Source organism: Acinonyx jubatus, chromosome B4 (assembly GCF_027475565.1).
Source record: "Acinonyx jubatus isolate Ajub_Pintada_27869175 chromosome B4, VMU_Ajub_asm_v1.0, whole genome shotgun sequence".
NCBI classification, from domain to species: Eukaryota; Metazoa; Chordata; class Mammalia; order Carnivora; family Felidae; genus Acinonyx; species Acinonyx jubatus.
In genome coordinates this window covers 78,678,059-78,696,937 of record NC_069387.1, presented here as the reverse complement: position 1 = coordinate 78,696,937, position 18,879 = coordinate 78,678,059, and the positions used below count along the sequence as shown (strand labels likewise).

General features: G+C 50.8%; 1 protein-coding gene across 9 annotated transcripts in view; it reads right to left on the bottom strand.

Annotated features, from left to right (window-relative positions):
• Positions 1-1,010: 1,010 nt before the first annotated feature.
• Positions 1,011-18,879, bottom strand: part of HOXC4 (homeobox C4) — a 60,959-nt gene continuing 43,090 nt past the window's right edge. For 2 of the 9 annotated variants that reach the window (XM_053226327.1, XM_053226326.1), the window contains exons 2-4: positions 3,755-3,871; positions 2,501-3,606; positions 1,011-2,170 (exon numbers count right to left, since the gene is read on the bottom strand). In XM_053226327.1, coding sequence (XP_053082302.1) covers positions 1,815-2,170; positions 2,501-3,104 — 960 coding nt within the window. In that variant the 5' untranslated portion in view covers positions 3,105-3,606; positions 3,755-3,871 and the 3' untranslated portion in view covers positions 1,011-1,814. Of the gene's footprint in view, positions 2,171-2,500; positions 3,872-4,037; positions 9,054-18,879 lie in introns of those variants that run through there. The other 7 variants (XM_053226328.1, XM_053226325.1, XM_053226329.1 and 4 more) reach the window with 7 other exon arrangements.

Here is an 18,879-nt window from a genome sequence, read left to right as displayed (position 1 = left end):
TACTACCCCCCGCCCCTTCTCCCAACAAACAAGCAAAAATTTGAGCAGGCCTTGCTTAAGGCCTGGTCTTCAAGATCAGGATTATTTGGGAGCCTTTGGCTTAAATTAATTATTCAGGTAATTCAGGCCAGTTTTGGTTGTTGTTGTTTGTTTGTTTGTTTGTTTGTTTCCCTCATTTTAGCCCCCCGGGGAAACAACTGGAAAAAAAAATTTTTTTTAACAGCCGGAGAGCCTTGTTTCAGCTAACTTCAATCCCTGCCAGGACCTGGGAGGTTATAGGAAAAGGGGTGGTCCCTGCCTCTCCCTGTGTCTTTTCTCAACACCTGGCAGGTCCATGATAAAAGTTATGGAAAAAAATAAAAGTTCTTCATTATCTCCAGGCATCAGGCTTTGAGGCCTACCCATGCAAGGGGGCCTCCCAGGCCTCTGGCCTCCACTTCACCCTTCTTTCCAAGTCTAAACAAACAGAGAAGCCACCCTGACAGGTCACTTCACTGCTACAGAATCACGAGCTCAAAATCTTCCTTCTTTTAAGGAGCACACGCTGTTGAGGGGGCATCTTCCTTAAACCCTCATCCCTAAACGGTCCAAAACGATGAAAACTCTTCTCTGATCCACTCCCTAAACTTGCCTTCTTGTCTACAAATCAGGCAGGCCTACTCAGCAGAGAGAAAAGAGAAGAGGGGAGAGGGAAATCAACAAAAAGAAGACGGGTACCTAACTACAGAGAAGTGAGACCCTCCCAGCTCCACTCTAAGTACCCCCAGAAGAGTCTGGCCTCTGCAGACTCAGGGAAGGGACAGGAGAGATCAGCACTAATCCTCCATATGCCCTCTTCTGAGGATCCCCTGCCCCAACCCCCTTGCTGGTTCTTCTAAGGACATTGGAAACGGAGTGGAGAGTTAAGATTTGTGTGTTTGCTTAGAGTAAACTTAGGCAACTATCGAGAAGGGGGGATGTTATCAGGCCAGAAGGAGGAGGGGATAAAAAGAAACCATCAGACATTGACGTAAAACTAATTCACATCCACTGGTTTATTATTGATCACGGGGCATTTCACATCGACACTAAAATTCTTTATTGCAAGTTTTACAATAATCAAGTAAATTCAGTCCAAAAACACAATAACCACGATGGTGGGGGGTGGGGGTTCTACCTATAGACTGCCTCTCTGAACTGAAAGTTCATTTTTATTTTCTTTTGGCTCCTCAAACTGAACAGCTCTGAGAGGCTCTTCAGATGCATTTAGCTTTGTCTGCTGTCTTCCCCCCTCTCCTCCCAGCCCCCCCCCAACAATAATACAAAAGAACTTCATAGCTTTGTTCTCCTTAAAATGACTTCCCCCTCACTAACCTCCCCCGGTGCATTTTCAATGCAAAAGGCCTAAGGAAAGAGGGGGGAAGGAGGAGGAGGAGAAGGAGGAGAATTGGCTTAAAAATCTCTTTCCTTTTTTTCTGTTCCTCATTTCCCCTGAAATTCACCCAAACCAGACCATCGCACCTTGCAATATATAATTTTTGCAGCTTTCTTCCTTAAAAAATAAATAACCCCCCAAAAATGGCCTTAAAAAAAAAAACCCAGCAGGTACCATGCTAAGACAACATCACATGCTTAAAAGGGTCCTTAACAGTGGAAGGGAGAGAAGGGCAGAGGGCTTATCTGTTTTGTCAGTTTGGAATTGACAAGGGATAAGGTGGGAGGAAGAGAGAAAAGAACCAAAAAATATATATATATTAAATTCTATAAATAAGAGTCAATTTGTGTGTGAGGGGGAGGATGGGGGCATGGGGTGGGGGCAGGGTGTGAGTTATGTTTTATAACCTGGTAATGTCCTCTGCCCGTTGCTGCTCCGGCGGCGTGGCGCTCTGGGAGTGGTCTTCAGAAGTGCCCGGGGTGGCTGCCGAGAGGGTGCTGGGCGCAGCGCCGGCCGGGGGCGCTGACCTGACTTTGGTGTTGGGGAGTCGGTGGTCCTTCTTCCATTTCATGCGACGGTTTTGGAACCAGATTTTGATCTGCCTCTCAGAGAGGCACAGCGAGTGGGCGATCTCGATCCTTCTCCTTCGGGTCAGGTAGCGATTGTAATGAAACTCTTTCTCTAATTCCAGGACTTGCTGCCGGGTGTAGGCTGTCCTCGAGCGCTTGGGTTCCCCTCCGTTATAATTGGGGTTCACTGGGGGGGGGAGGAGGAGGGGAAAAGCAAATAGTGGGGTTCAGAGGCAGCAGGCTCCCGCCCCCCACCCTCACCCCATCCTCAGCTCTGTGGAACAGGAGGAGGGGGTGGTGGAAATAAAGTCATCAAGCTAAATGGGTTATAAAGAAGTTGAAGGAAGCTGGAGACTTTGTAGTGTAATAAGAGGGGAATCCTCATTGTAACGACACTGAATTATTTATGCGCCCTTAGAAAGCGAGCATAGTTTTCACACATACATAACAGATCGTAGCACATGGCTCGGACTGCCCAGAGTAGCTAAGCCATAAAATTTATGGGGGATGTAATTACCCATTCTCGCTCGTAAATCCAGTTCAATTGTGCTAACCCAGAGTCGCTCCTGGAGAGAGAGGGGGAAGGAGAGAAAGGAGGACGGGGGCCGGAGGGGGCCGGGGAGGGTGGGGAGCGCTGGGGAAGAGGGGAGGGAGGGGGAGAGCAAAAAGCAAAGTTGCCTACCCGTGCTAACGTGGATTTTTTTCATCCATGGGTAGACTATGGGTTGCTTGCTGGCGGCGCTGGAGGGATGGTCAGGGGCTGGCTGGCTGCAGGCTGGCGGGGCTGGGGACGGGGAGGCGGAGGCGCCTGAGAGAGGCGCCGGCTCGCAGAGCGGCTGTGATTTCTCGGGGTGGTGGTGGCCCGCCTGGGCCGGCCCGTGGCCTCGCGAATTGCCCGGCCCCTGGAGACTGGTGCAGCTATACTGGCGCTCGGGGTAGCTAGGGCGCGGAGGCGGTGGTGGGTACAGCTCCTGGTGGTGATGCTGGAATCCCGATTCCCTGGTCCGGCCGTAATATTCCGGACTGTGTTCAGGGATGTAGCTATTTTGCGAATATTCTTCGCATGGAGGAAATTTCGGATCGATGTAGTTAGAGTCCATCAAATACGAGCTCATGATCATTAATTTCTGGAGTGGAAAATAATTTTTCTCGCTTTGTCGTTTTTCTGCTCCATAAAGCCCTCCTACTAGCTAGCGACCCTGTAAAGTTACTTTCACCATGTGACTCCGCCGGCCAATCACACGGAGCAACCCAGTCCCCGGATAAGGAACCGAATCGCTTTATTCAAAATGTATCCAATTTTTTTTGTGTGTGGTGGTGGTGGTGGTGGTGCTGGGGGTGGTGGTGGTGGTGATGTGGGGTTAGCTGGCGGGGGCTGAGGTGCCCCCAGTGAGCACGCCGCCGACTGACAGCCCTCCCCTGCAAAAGGAGATGGGAAGCCCCCAGCTCCCTTCCAAAGCCTGGGCACTGGGGGGCTGTCGGGAGGCTGTGATTCAGCCCCCTCCCATGGTCTCCCCTTGGGCCTCCGGTGGGCCCCCTGGGCCTCGGCTCCTGAGCTTTTCCAGAGGTCTCCATTCATGGCGATCCTGTCTCAGTCTGTGTAGGTCACCGGGCAGCGCCCCTCTTTTGCAGGAAGAGGAAGTTGAATGAGGAGGACTGGAGTGGAGGTTGGATGGGGAGGGGCCCAGGCTAAGCCCAGGAGGCTGGAGAGCCTGGGGTGCCCCCCATCCAAGGATACCAGAGTCCAGCCCCCTTCCCCGTACACACTCACCCAACCCTCTGGCCATGGGGCCGGCGAGGCAGGGTCCCAGCTGGACCGGGCAGGTAGAGGCAGCGGGATGCAAATGATTCTGACGTCATTTCTGGAAGTCTGGGGGTTGAGCCCCCGCTGAAGAGAGACAGGAAGTGGTTGGCAAAAGCAGAGTTCAGAAGCCTTGCCCTCCTCCCCTAGAACCCACTGACCCTCCCTGCCCCAGCCCCAGAGCAGATGATCTCTTCCACCGCTGGCTGCTGTTTCCACTCTCCTTCCGTCTGGCCTGCTGCTTTCTTACAACTACCTCCAGGGCTGGTGCCTAAGGACCTAGGGCGAGGAGAAGTGGGATCTGCCAGGAACCAGTGCCCTGTGATGGTGCCCAGCCACGGCCCTGAGCGCTCTTCTTTCTTCATCCCCACAGTGAGCTGACCTAACTGAGAGGGAGGCCTGTGTGGGTAGAGCCTGCTTCCGGCCAGGGATTGTATCCATGTAACACATGTGTTTACATGTAAACACACACTCCCAAGGGCCAGCTCCAGGCTGCCTTCCAAAAGCTGAGGGGTGAGCTCACCGAGCTGGGGAGGCTGGGCAGGCCTCGGGGGTCTCCAGCCCATTCCTCCACGCTCCCCTGTCTCTGCCACCCACCCACAGGAACACCCTGATGGCCGGGTGGCAGGGCCCTGGAGGAGGGAGGGGGCAAGGAAGGGCTGCTTTTTCCGACACCACCCCCCCCCCCCGCAGCCAGGGGTGGCCACGCCGCCGTGCCACCGATTCCAATTAGCTGATCCCATAACTCAGAGTTGGGGGGTGGCAGAAGGGAGAGCCCAGGGAGGGAGCTGGGTCCCCTTGTTGTACTTGATAACAATTATAGTTTAAAATCATAGCTTGCCGGGGCTCGGCTATATTTTACTTGATAACAATAAAAGTGACACATAAAGTTAACTGTTTATGTTTTATTTATTAGACTAAATCTGCCAGCGGTGGTAGGAGCGCTTGCCTCGTCGCTCCAGCTTTTATAGGGCTGTAAAACGTCATAAATCAGTCTCGCGGAATCGCCCGCACTCTTTGTGTCGGCGGCGGCGCAGGGCTGGCGGCCGCTGGCTGCCTGCTCCCTCCTTTCCACGAAAAGTCGTAATGTGATTTTTTTCCCTCTGATTTTATTATTATGATCGCCGCCGTGATTAGTCAATCTACCTTTAATTCGCCGCCCTACGCTGCCTCCTCCCAGCCCAGCCTGGTTGACACTTGAATAAGTACCTTTTAAAACGGCATAACAACTATTTGAGGGTTTAATTAGAACATCTGCAATTAAGGGAATGAGGAGGGGAAAGGGAAAAAAAAATAAAGCTCTCTCATGAGAGGGAAGACCGAAGGCAGGAGATTCCCCACCTATCTTTCACCACCTTAGGGATGCGGGAGAGGGGGGTTCCCATCTTCAAATTAGGGCTCACCCTGAGGGCAGAAATGAGAACCGCCTGGGCCCGCTGACCACCTTACATCCTCCGATGTCATGCCGAGGCCCCCCTCACCCCAGGCTCACCAGGAGTGAGGAGTGCTTGGGGGCTCCTGGATACCCTCTCCCCAAGAGGACAGTGCCCTGCCCCCGTCCCACCAGGTGGCTGAGGAAACAGGAATTCCCTGAAGGTCCACCATCTCTTAGAGGAGATTCCCAGATTTCCCAAGTGGGTTGAGAACCTCTGCCCATTCCTGTCTGGGACCGTGTGCATGTGAGGACTGGCCAGTTTGGCTGGAAGAGGAACGTGAAACTGTGAGGAGGAGAAGGCTGCTACTTGGGTGATAGTGGTGTGGAGTCTGGGAGGGTTTGATTTGTCGTCTTTATTGGGGGTAGGGGCAGGTTAATCATAAGTTGCTGGAAGAGGGCAGAGGGAAACCAATGCTGGATGCTGCCTACATAAAGAGTCTGAACCGCAGCCCCAGACTGCCCCACAGGGAGAGCCAAAGCTCCAGAGAGCTCAGGTAGGGTGGGGGGAGGGTTGCTGAAGAAGAAGAAAGCCTTCCAGCCCCACCCCCAACCTCCCTTTCAGGCCAGCACCTGGATCAAGTTGCCCCACCCAGTCCTGGCCCGGAATATTCTCTTCCCCACCTTGGAAAGGTGAGGTCTGGGCCTGGCTCTCCTGCTCCCAGCCCTCCCACTCTCCTTCTACCAGCCCTGCCCCCACCACAACCCTCTTTTCTTCCATCTCTTCACCTTCTCGGGATTCTTAGGGAGTTCTTCCCAAGGCATTGCCGGTCCCACACCCCCACTCCCCAAGATTCTGAGCTCCTGCAGGTGGTTCAAGGGAGCAGGAGCAGAAAACCCACCTTGGGCCAATACGTAGACATAGATACAGAGTTCAGTTGCCTCCAGCTGAATGTCAAGCCTGTCTTTGGTTATTACGGCTAACAAATATATATGCATACATACTATTAGTACTTGTTAATACATCAGATGCTTCCTTATGCAGCCATAAATATGTGGGGTTCTCGTTCCACGTTGGCACAGCCAATTCAACACGCACCTCCAGAAAGTGAAATCTGGGAGACTCCCCCAAATTTGTCCACATTCATCTACATCATTCGCCATAAAACTCCTTCTGGGTGCCTATAGCTTAATAGCAAGAAAGTCACCTATCACAAGGGAAAATAGCAAGCCAGCCAGACTCCACCATACACATACATGCAAACATTTTCACCTGGATATTATTATAATCACAGAAATGAAATCCTTCTGGAGAGGCAGTGCACTTAGCATTGGCTTTATGGAGGGGGGAGTACTAAAGCCGCTCCTGCCTGTGTTGAGCCCTCTTATCTGGTCCTGTCTCCTTTTGTGCTTTGCCCTCCTGCTCCTGCCTTGCCAGCCCGTGGGTCTCCACCCCCCCACCCCTGCTCTGCCCTCTACCTCTCTCTCCCTGACCCAATTTTATTTTTAAATTTTTTCTGACCACCTTTTGCCAGCTTCCAAACACTCTCTGAATGCCACCCTCCCCATCTCCTTTCTGAATCTCGATCTGGTTTCTCTTTCGGAAACCTGTTTCAGTACAAAGCGCTTCCCTTCTGACACCACTGAAGAAAAATATGTGTCCATTGTGTGCGAGGCCTTATTGTGCCCGGATTACCATACTGACCGTTGGATAACCCATATTCCTCCCCTCCCCAGTAACAAGCAGCCGGCTGAAGGACCTCGGCGGCTCCACATGTTCTGGGCTGCATTAAAATCTCACCTCTCAGACTCCCTAGGTTTTCCTAGGGAGAAAATAAATGGGAGAGCCAACTCAGGATTTGGAGGGCAAAGAGAAGGAAAATGAGGGTCATTCCTTCTCCCACTCTCAGAAGTGCAGGATTGTGTGTGTGTGTGTGTGTGTGTGTGTGTGTGTGTGGTTTTGTTGTTGTTTTAGAGATTAAAAAATCACAACACATCTCTTTCCTCTTCCTCAAATAAATTGACTTTTAGATGGTATGCAATCAAGTAATTCATTTCATTTTTATTTTTTCTCCAAGCAACTTGAAAACCCCAAACCAAAGCAAGACTCCTATCTTATTTCTTGTCGTGTGTGTACGTATAGATGGGTGTTTTTGTCCCTTTCTAATGCCAGCAGGCAGAGGTAATGTATGCAAAAGAATATGCAAATGCTTAATTGATTTTTTCTTAAATCTCTTGTCAGTAAAAGTAATGAATTGGTCTAAAATGATTTTAATAACCCGGACATGTCACCAGAAAATACTAAACCTTTTTTTTCCTCCTGGAATCGCTTATAGTAAAAAAAAAAAAAAAAAAAAAAAAAGCAATCATGGAATGTTAATTTGCCCCCCTTTAAAATATTAAAGATGAATTTCTCTTGTTTGTTCGGAGACCATAGGCAAGGTCCTCTCGTGGATTTCCCCCTCCTTGCCTTGCCTTCCTTGGAATTCAATTTTCCTCAAATCTCGTTTAAAGTGGCTTTTTAAAAAGTGGCCGCATTTTAATATTGGTTAGACAGAGTGACCTGCATTTCACCTCGGGTGTTTGACTTGTTCCAATAGGTCACTGCCATGGGGTTATTGATGGGGAAACTCCATTGAAATTTGTCTCTTCGCAAATGGCCTTTAGATCTTCCAGCGAGTTCAATAACTAGTTATAATGTGGAAGAGGAAAAATGAAGGCCCTGGGCTAACGAATTTGATGTTTCATTTTTATGCTGGAGAAATTGTTAGTTAGAGGTTGGGTTCCCCACCCCCTTCCTTGCTCATCCTGGCCTCACTGACCCCCCTACCCCACTCTCATCCAAGGCTGCTGGATTATATCCCCTTTAAAACTTGAGCTGGGGTGTCCCTTTCTCCCTTTGATGCAAGCTTTAATTCTTATTATTATTAGCGTTGTTGCTGTTGAAAATTCTGACTTAAGGCTTCAGGAAGCTTGCGCTGCTGGAGATTTGTAACCTAAACTTTCCTGTTAGAGGGGGAAAGGACTTTTAGTTTTAAAGGAGCTGAAAGGCAGTTTTGAAAGTTCTAGGAATTAGGTTGGCTTTAGGGTAGCTTATGGAGGGCTCCCTGGCCTGGTGCTTCCAGAATTAAAGAAATGATAGGAGGCTGGGAATCCGGAATTAAGGAAACGAAAGGGGCTTGATGAGGGCATCTCAAAATGCCCCAATCTGTTCTTGGCTTCTGAGAGGCCAGACACCCATGGGACCAGGCACCCAGGACCAAGGAAGGCAGAGCTTGGGAAAGGCTAAGGATAGAGGGAGAATTCCATGGAGCAGGCAAGAGAATCCTGGATCTCTCTCCTCCAGGGTCAGAGACAGAATTACTGGGGATATGGAATGGTAACTGCTTGCTTCATGAACAGGGCACCCCAGGAAAGCCCACCTCCCGAAGAAGAAGATGGTGCATTTTCCATGAACTGCAAAGAGGAGAGGAAAAATAAGGGGGGTGGGGAAGGTGATGGCGATTTTATAAGGTTCCTTTTTTTCCTGGGATCCTCAAGGAGTCAGAGAGGAAAGGGCAGGGAGAGAGAGGAAAGGTCTTTATTTTATTCTCCTCAACCACAACCAAGTTGGGGACCCCTTGACTTCTCCAGAAAAGCTTCTGTGAGGAAGGACTGTGGAGAGCTTGGTCTCTCTGGACTGACCCAGCCATTCAAGATCATTACCATTATTAACCTCTGTAATAACAAGAGCATCATTCCCTCACAAAACAGAGCTCCCAGTGTGCCTAATTTTCTTCTTCCAGGAATCTTCCCTTCTCCTTCCCTGCCCAAAGGGACCCAGTTTGCTCAGCCCCAAGTTTCTCCTTTAATAAGTCTGCCTGCCTCCTACTCCCCTTCCGAGCCTTGGCCCACAGATGGGAGTCATTCCAAAGGCTTGCCTTGATTCCTGGGTTGGGGGAGTTAAGGCCCAGGACAACATGTAAGGGCTGAAACTAGGGTGCCACCTCCCTCTATCCCCTCAAACCCAGAGGCAGCATCTTGGTGCCACCTGGGCTCCCGGACACACTTCCCTAGACACATCCCTGGCACCACTGGAATATGGGGAGCAGCCTTTAATGCTGCACCACAGCTCCATAAAAATGGGGGAGCTCGATAAGGGGCCATCGGCGGCTTCTGGACTTCCCAGCCAAGCGGGAATCCATTGCGATCTGATCTAAACTTGCCCGCAGCCCCCTCCGCGCTCTGGCCGCGGCGGGCGAGCCCCATCCCCAGGCCGTTCGCCTGCCTCGGCCCGCACCTTGGCCGCCTCCTCCGGACCCAGGACCCCCAGCCTCGGGCCTCGCCCTCTCCCCGGTTTAATTACGTGATTGATTTTCGCTTTGGTCGCGTCGGGACGCCTCTGCCTCCGACTGTTTAAATCTTTCGGCTCCCTTTTTGTGTTTCGAGTCCTCCTGACGGGCTGTAATTTAGAGACTGCCCCTCGGGTGGCCTGGGTCCGGTGGGTCCGGGCTGCTGCCTCGCCCTACACGCCAACGAAATGGTCCTCCCACGGTGCTCGGCGCGGCCCTGGCTGCAGCAGCCCCACGCCGCCGGGCTCTGATACTCGGGTCCTGCCCATTCGCCTTCCTGAATTATTTTGTGCTCCATTATCCTCTGATAGAAAAATGTTCCATGTTTGAGTTATCACTCCATGCCTGGGCCCGGAGCTGGGCTGCTCCGCGTTTTTGTGTTTTCTCTTCCCCCGAATGTGGTGTGCATTAGAAGGTCTGGATGGAGACCCGAGGCGGCACCACGCCCGGCTCCAGGCTCCGCGGGGAGCTCGAGCCGCTTCCCCCAAAGAGCAGCCCCGCGCGGGAGCTCGAGAAGCGCCGGGACAAGCAAATTCGGCCACAACTTTGCACCACCGAGCGCGAGCGGGCCCTTGGGGCTGGCGGCCCCCAGCCTGCCGTCGGTCGTTGAGTCTGCTCTGGCTTCCCGGCCCCAGACAGAGGCCTGTCGCCCTGGCAGCCCCAGCGGGCCCGGCCGCGGGCACCTGCGTCCAGGAACACGCCGGGCGACAGCCCCTTCCCCGGAGGGACTGAAGGTGAGGCGAAGGAAGGGAAAGAGGGGAGGAATTTTCATTTATGAGAAGTGTAGGTTTGGGGTGGGGAGAGGAAAGGGAAGCCATGAAATAAAGAAAAGGAGCCCCTCTGCCCACTGTGGCTGACCTCTTTCCCTGTCTCCGGAAGAAAAACAAAACAAAACAAAACACAACTCCCTTTCCTCCCCAAGCCACTGCTTTTCCGCTTACTCTCTCATCTATTTACAACTAATAAACACTTCTCTGAGTATTCTCCCACGTCCTGTTCATTCTTTGATCCCTTCCAACGAGGCAAGCAATGAGTTTACTATTAGCAGTATTTTATGACTACACACACACACACACACACACACACACATTTTTTCCTTCAGGGAGAGGAGGGATTCAGGAATGTGTTGCCCACTGGGGAAGAAGTTCAGGGAAACTTGAGTTGGTCACAACCTTCTCCCTATCCTCCGACCTACAACACCCCCAACCCCTGCTCCCCCCAACCTCCTCCCCCCCCCACCCCGACCCCGCAGCAATGTTGCCGGGTAAATAAGAGTCCGCCTGCCTGGCTATTAGGATTCTGGAGACGTTGGCATCTGTAGCAATCATTAGTCAAAGCCGCGGAAGCCAAAGGAGCCGAGGAGTTGGACAGAAAAAATCTTGGAAATGATATACAGGAGCCGCGGAGGCATCAATCCCGGGCCGATAAGAGAGCGGCTGCCGGGAGCGAGGCTGCCGCTTAATTGGGCCCTGGGCACCAAGAACAATTGGGGAGGGGGGCACCTAGGGGTCGGGCAGTGACCCTGGCACCATTTGGGCACTCTACAAAAATAGTCGGGGACTTGAACGCCCTTTTCCCAAATTTCAAAGGCCCATTTGGGGTTGGGGAAGACTTTCATGCCTGTGTCAGCCTCTCCACCCTGAGAGCCAAGACGAGCCCAGCTGAGGGCTCTCCCCTTCTCTCGCATTCTCCTTAGGCTGTCTTGAGAGGTACTGCAGGATGGGGAGCCTGGCTGTCACAGAGACAGCCAGGAGAGAGAGGCTATGGTCCCTAGAGTGGGTTTTCAAGGGGCAGATGACTCAGTTAGACTAGTTTTGGAGATAGCCTTAGAGATAGCAACAGAATCACTCCCTTTAACAAGCAAAACATCCAAAAGGTATTTGTTCTCCATCCCCACTCGCCTGATGTCTCTATTGATCACAGAGATAGAGAGATGCAGGAAGTTTAAATCCTTCCAGAGGGAGATCTATGCCCCTACATACAGATGTATGCATTATGGAACCCCTTTAAACATATGTTCAAATGTTTAAGTTTGCAGCAAAACTGCAAAGGACGTAAAGATCTCCAAATGTGTAGCCTCAATATGTAGCTATTTTACGGGTTGAGAGGCCCTTGCATAAATCTAGATAAAATTTTCAAAATAGAGATTGAGCAACACACACATAGTTCTTTCCCATCGAGAGAAAAAAAAAAAAACCCAAAGATTCATCTAGATGTTTAGAGAGACTGTACCAATACATACAGCGTATACATCCAAACACTACAGAAAGATTGGTAATGTGCACGCAGGAATTCGACGGAAGACCGGTATGTTCACTGTGGATCTATAAATCTAAAGATCTATATACCTGCATTTAAATGTGGAGCAGAAAGTGATATAAAACATACATCCTGTTATATAGACATAGATCGATCTATAAATACATTTTCACGTGTATAGCTATTGGACTGCTCAGCTCTCTATAACAATATGTGTATTTGCATTGAGTCCTAGGAATGAGGGAGATTCTCTAGTGATTGTGCGTTTGGGATGTCCTAGCCCAGACTTCTCTGGGAAACAAATGAGGGTAAACTAGGACCTGTGCAAGTGCTAAGAAGCCCAGGAACTCATAATCTATGGCCTCATTTCCAGCATATGGGGGCATTTCTCTGGCAATGGATTGGGGCCCTGATCCCTGGGCCTGAAAGCGTCCTGACTTGATATAGCCCTCGCTGAGACGGAGGTAGAGAGCTCTTTTCTTCCTTTCCCTTCTGCTCCCTAGCCCAGGGCTGGGGAAGGTGGGGGAGGGACCCTTGGGAAGTTGGGGTGTCTTTAGAAGGGGAAGGCTCATTAATATTACAAAATGGAGCTATTCAGGTAAAATATGATTTTGTTTGGAGACAGTTCAGTTACAGTGAGCTGTCAGAAGGCTGTGGGCTTTCACACACACACCTACACCCATCTTAATTACATAAAACCCAGTCACAGAGGGTTTTCTCCATTCATTCGGTGCTAGGTGCTGGATGGGTTCTTCTATATGCTCACTCCCAATGCCTCTTTTCAAGAGCTCTTTCTACCTCTGAAGTCCCGTCTTGTCAAGAAGGGGCTTGGGCTCAGGAAAGGGGTCACAGGGAGATAGCAGATCCAGAAGTCATGGTAGACCCCCCAGGAGTCATAGTATCAACCACCAGGCTCAAAAACTGATTGCATTCTATGTTAGTTCCTTTTTAATTGAGGGGTTGGGGACACCAAGGTCTGTGTGGGCAAAAGAAAAATGAGCGATTGCATGGTTTTTAAATCTGGAACTTTGAGGGGGGAAAATTCACCAACAAGTGCTTTTCTTATTGGAGGCATAAGATTTGGAAAGCCCTGGACTTCCTTTTATTTTTTCTTCTTTGGTTTACTGGGGAAAGGGAGGCAAGAGGGCCCCAGGTGGGCTTCGGGAAGTGCAATCCAATCTAGCTGGCCAGCTTGGGGGAGAGTGATTTACAAAGCAAAACCTCAGATGCTACTTCCTGAGAAGTCACCAGATCAAAACAGCCTCCTCTAGGCTTTTATGACCCCATCTCTACTCCCAACAGGAAAAGCACCCTCAATAAAACCTCAGCCCACGCCCCCATCCTCCACCCAGAGAAGGGGGAGAGACCCAATCTAAAATGAGGGACCTGACCCTTACTCCCTTCATTCACACCACACACACACACACACACACACACACACACTGGGTTTTCCAGAAAGTTGACTTTTTAAAGAAGTATTTACTAGACAAAATTGTCCCCCACTGACCAAAGAAGCAGCCCTGAGAAATTTGGAGTTTTGGAGTTTGAGCCTAGGATAGCAAGTAAAAGGAGAATCTGATCAGAGACGGGTCTGGTCTCAAAAATCCCAGTTCAATGCCTTTCAACACCCCACAACCCAACAGGCTAACAGGACACTAAAGGTCACCAAGAGCCTGGCTGCCCCCATCTGTGGGGGCTGCTCCAGCGTTTTGGTGTTCCAGGGAGGCAGGAGAGAGGAAACTTAACAGTTGCCCAGGGCTTGAGGGGCAGGGCTGAGCTGGGGAGGACAAATGGTCTTCAGGCTGAACCCATGGGAAAAATGGGGCAGGACAATGAGTGCGAGGTTGGCTCAAGTCAGTTGGTTTACTGGGCTTCTCTGGGCATGTGCATATGCTACTGTGTGTTCTGGTGTGGTGTTTGGGGCCGAGGGCTGGGGATTTTTCAAGGGTGGAACCCAACCTGCTCTGCCTCTCAGAGAGCTGAGACACCTGCGGTACTGAAGGAACACCAGGTAACTGAACCCACACATCCCACCCAGCCCGTGTGGGGCTGCAGATCATGGTAGAACTTTCTCTGTATGAGTGTCAGGTGTAGAGAAGTAGCTGCCTTCCTGCATAAACCTATCCAACCTCTCATTGTAGATCTTAAGGCCTGGTCATCAGAGGCTGAAATAAGGTCCTGGATTACCTAGCCCAACTTTCCCAAGTCCCAAATTGCATCACACACACCCCCAATCTCTCTCTCTCTCTCTCTCTCTCTCTCTCTCTCTCTCTCTCTCACACACACACACACACACACACACACACTCAGCAAATCTCCTGGGTATCTCTGTTCTCCTTTTGCCCCACAGTGAGCCTTAGCAATGGCAGAAGCAGGTGAATCCCAGGGTTCTGTAGGATTCAAGGACAAAGAGATCTCTTTCACCCCAGTTCCTCAGTCCAGCCTCCTTGGGCTTCTGGGGTCCCTTCAAAGCAGCCAAGGGAGATATACTATTAATAGTATACTACTATTAGTAGTATATACTAGTATTAGTATATATACTATATACTATACTATATACTATACTAGTATATATACTAATATAATAGTATTATACTATTAGTATAATAGTATATATACTAATAGTATATCTGGGAGTATACAGATATACTATTCTGGGTGACAAAGACCCAATAAAAGGGAATGTGATTTTCTTGGCCCTCCAGCAATCTAGTTCCTGCCTTAAATGGAATCTCTAACCCAGAAAGCCTTAGCTTGGGGTCTCAAATCCGGATTGTCTCCCTTCTCCATCTGAAAGGGCTCCAGGGTCTCCAGTCCCACCAGCAGGAGTCTCAGGGTAATTCTTGTTTCCCCAGCAAAAGAAAACACAGAATTGAAGCCTAGGACAATGATGTTTCAGCTCAAAAGCTCAGCCCAAAGCAATTATACACAGAAAGGGAGAGTCAAAGAGACAGAAAAAGTTCACATGTGTATTAGAAGGGACTGGAGCAATCAAACCTCTCTTCCCAGTGCCTGTTGGGACAGAAGCAAGCCCCCATCTTTCTTCTCCCACCCTTCATGAGATCTCGAAACTCCAGTGTGAGAAATCCACAGTGGAGGTGAAAGTTGGTCTCAAAGACTCCCACACCATCTACCAGGGAAAAATAAATGTGCATGCTTTAATTCAAACTCATGAAAGAGGTCAGTGGTGCAGTGTGGTTGACGGAGATGTGGGAAGTGGAGGTCCCATGCTTTCTGAGAAGAGCTGCCCTCCCTCTGACTTCTCATTCTAATCCTTCCCCTCTGTCCTGTGGCACTGTCCCCAAATCAGGCCCACACAGAAGACCAACAAGCAGAGTGGTGCTGACAAAGCCCAGCTCAAACTGGGTTAATACTTGCACTTGTGCACTCCTGATGCCCCTAAAGAGGGGTTAGAGGTCTGAGTGGCACAGGCCATCAGAGCTCCTGCCCCTCAGTCAGCTCAAGGAAGGCAGAAGATCAAGAGAAGAGAGGGAACTCAACCATAAAATTAACCACAAAACAAAGCCCTAGAGCATGGGGGGTACTGGAGGGAGAAATCTCTGGGTCTGGATTCACGAGTGGATTGGCTTAGGGCCCAGCCCCAGCATTCAGAAAACACAGCCTTTCTGTCCTACGTGCACAGTTTCTGTGCCATTAGACAATCTTGCTCCAAAACAGTTTCTCACCCACTGCTTGTTCTGACTTGATCCATCTAAACACAAACACAGAAATCCACACTTTCAGTGGCTGTGTCCTTTGTGGCGAGGACACAGGATCATCACTTAGTTTATTATTGTTGTTACTATTATTGTATAATAATTGTATAAGATTGATATTATTATTATTATATTAAAAGAATGGAAAGGAAAGGGACTTAAATTGATCAACTGTTTAATATAACAGGGGAGGATCCTAATTTTCTGTGCTCACTTCCTTTACCAAATCTCTTTTTCAACTGGCTCAAAAGTTATTCAACAAACTAAAGATACCAAACACAACTTGCAAAAATCTCCACGTCTGCTCCCTTCCCCAACCACCTCAGAGGTCCTTTGATAAACCTAATGGCTCCTGAGCACTTCCAGAATGATAAATCAAAAGAGGTCTCTTCTGATCGCCCCCACCCGCCTCCAGGAGGATCTGAAGAGAATGAAAACTCTACAAGGTAAGTGTTTAGGGAATAATCACTGTCAGAATTTGAATTCAGGGCTGGAGTCCCTATCCACACCTACTGTACACCCTAATCTCGAGTCTACGTCTATAAAGCCCAGTGAATTGGGTAGGACCTCACCGGGGGGGAAATGGGAATGACCCAGAGGACACCTCCAACTTCAGATCCCCGTACAATTGATATTCACCTCGAGGCACATTGTTAGAACCAGAGAACGCAAGCCAAAGACTCTCCAGAACTAGTTCAGGGACAAAGAGAGGGGCTAGAATATTCTCAGTATCACTTGTCCCATTTGTAGCTGAGAAAGGGTAGACTCAGGGGCTAACGCGGATGGTGAGGGAGGGAAAGAGGAAGAGGAGTTGAGGGGAAAAGTGAGACAGAGACCCAAGTACTTTTTGGCTGATTGGTTTGTGGGGCCCATGTGACCCTGCTTAGCACATTTCTGATTGGTTGTTTGACCTTTTCTAGGGTTAAAGACCTAGGAACAAAATCAAAAGCTTTCCAGGTTGACTGGGGCACCTTGGCACCTGGTTGATCACCCATTCCCTGCTCCAGGAGACCCCAAAATCAGGTGTGGGCGGCGGGGTGGAAAACCAAGAGTCTCAGGCCCAATTTGTATTTGTCTTTCTTCCATTTGTGTATTGTGTATTTGTCCTACAAAACAGCAAAAAACTGGCCCAGGTATTTGAGAGGAAGGACGATCTATTACTACTGGGGCAGGAAGAGAGGGTGATACTTAAATGGAACTGTTGAGCTTAAGACACAGAAAAGGAGATGAAGAAGTCATAGAACCCCCAACAGACGTTGCATAAATCTGTGAAACAGAAACACACACCCCTCTCCACGGACAGGAAGGGAATGGACTGCAATTTGGCCAGGAGTCTGGGAAGGCTGAGTTTGCCTGGGTGTGGGACTCTGGCCCCGGCTAAATTCTTGATTAAAGGCCATTAGACTCGCTCCCTAAAGCCCTATAGAGGCCGGCGGAAGGGCAGAGTCAAGTTAGAGACCGAGGAAAACTCCAGTCTCCCTGAGGTTTGAATGGAAGGTTTCCAGAAACCCTTAAAATCACAGACTGGTGGGGAGGGGAGAATGGAGAGGGCCGCTTATGAGAAAGGGAGAACCTGAGAGTTAACTTTTTGAATGGGCTACTGGGGAAATCCTCTGGGATGCTCACGCTTCCCTGGGAAATAAAGGAGTGGGGGGGGGGGTGGGAAGGCCCAATCTTGGCGTGGGACAGAGGGCTCCAGAGGGAGGGCATCCGGGAGTTCCCCATGTTCCCTGCCAGCGCTCCTCACGCAGGCGAGAGCCCACTAGAGCCAGGGATGGGGATCGGCTCAGACACCGATGTCTTTGGGTCTCTGTTCCCCTTCACCCTCCTGGAGTCTGCCCGGGCTCTCCGTCTCTCTGCTTCAGTCCCGCTTCTTCCTCAGTTCTTTGGACGGCAGGGGCACACTGTCAGCGTCCTCTCCCCGTCCCCCCCAACACTTCACAAAAACGGTGTCCAGGCCCCCCTCGAGCCCTAAGGCAGTCCTCCCCCCTGGGTAGGTGCTGACCTGGCTCGCCCCCTCCCCTCTCCTCCCCTTTCCCTTGGCCTAGGCCAGTAGCCCTCCATGGGCCCGCCTTCCTCCCTGCTTCGGAATCCCTCGAGATATGTGACATATGGTTGGCCCCTTCAAGGAGCCTGAGTTTCTATGTCTTCGCCATCCTGGCTTAGCTCCGGGTGACTCATGGGGAGGGGTATGCACTTGCAGGTGTGGAGGACACGTGCCTCCCGTGCCCGAAGCCTTCACTGCTCCTTCCTAGAAATCTTTAGGGCACCCCAGCCTGAGACTGGCCCCAGGAATCATTGCCCATATTGGGCCCTGATGGCTCCATCCCCCAGAGGCCACTCTCTCCTCCGGGCTGAGGATCTTTCCTGGCCAGCCCAGTAAAGACACTGCCTCCACTCTCCCACTCATTTACACTCCACTCACAGCAGAACCTCTAGGCCTCCCGGCCTACTTTTACCTCAGGCAAGGGCTAGGGGTGCCAGCAAAGACCCCAGCAGCTAGAGGGAGGAGGCACAAAACCACACTGGCCCCAGCCAGACTAAGACCCCAGACTACAGACGCTGGGACAGCTGCCCACCCAGGCCTGGTGGGGAGGAAAGAGAAAACGCTTTGGGACTCCCTGGATTCAAACCAGCTACCTTCAAGATGCTTCTGCCATTTCAGGTCGCAGCCTATGGGCTCAGAAGTCCCAACGCCTTCCCTCCCGGCCTCCCTCTCCAGCTGCCTGACCTGCCCTGGCCCAAGGGCCGAACTGGCCCCTCCCTGGCCCAGGGCCCCCCAGGTGCGCTTGCACCTAGAGTTTACACACTCTCACCAGCACCTAACACCCATGTGTGTGCCGCAGTCTTTCTTCCCAGCTGAGGAGGAAGAGGGGGTCAGGAAGACCTAGCAAAGCTCTAAAGAACCCAGGCCTCTCTTTACCGCAGTTGACTCGCAGCTGGAGGGAATAAAGGGCAGGGAGGGGAGGGCTGGTCAGAGGAGACAAGCTCCCCCATCCTCCTACCTCCCAGCGGCTTCTTCTCTTCTTCTTCCACCCTAGCCTGGGGATGCCCGGGGAGGCCTTCTTCCCCTCCCCTTAATGAGTGGGAACTGCCTCCTATCTTGGGGAGGGGGATTAGGTAAACGGGAGAAAGGGTCAGAGAGAGAGAAAATTAACTTACAGCGTTCGCCTGGGATTCATTTGCGAAGATGTAACTCTCACCATCATCCCCAGCGCCGTAATCCCCTCTAACTGCCAGGCCCTCTGTCCTAGCATTAAACCTCACCAGCAGCTGCGTGGCTGGACAGTTAAGATTATATATGATGTAAATATATTGTGGGTTTGTCAGCTCTCCCTACACCATAAAACTTGGTTTAATGACATCACGTGGTCCCCCAAGAGCCACTCACGGGCTTGCCTTCAGGCCATTCACATA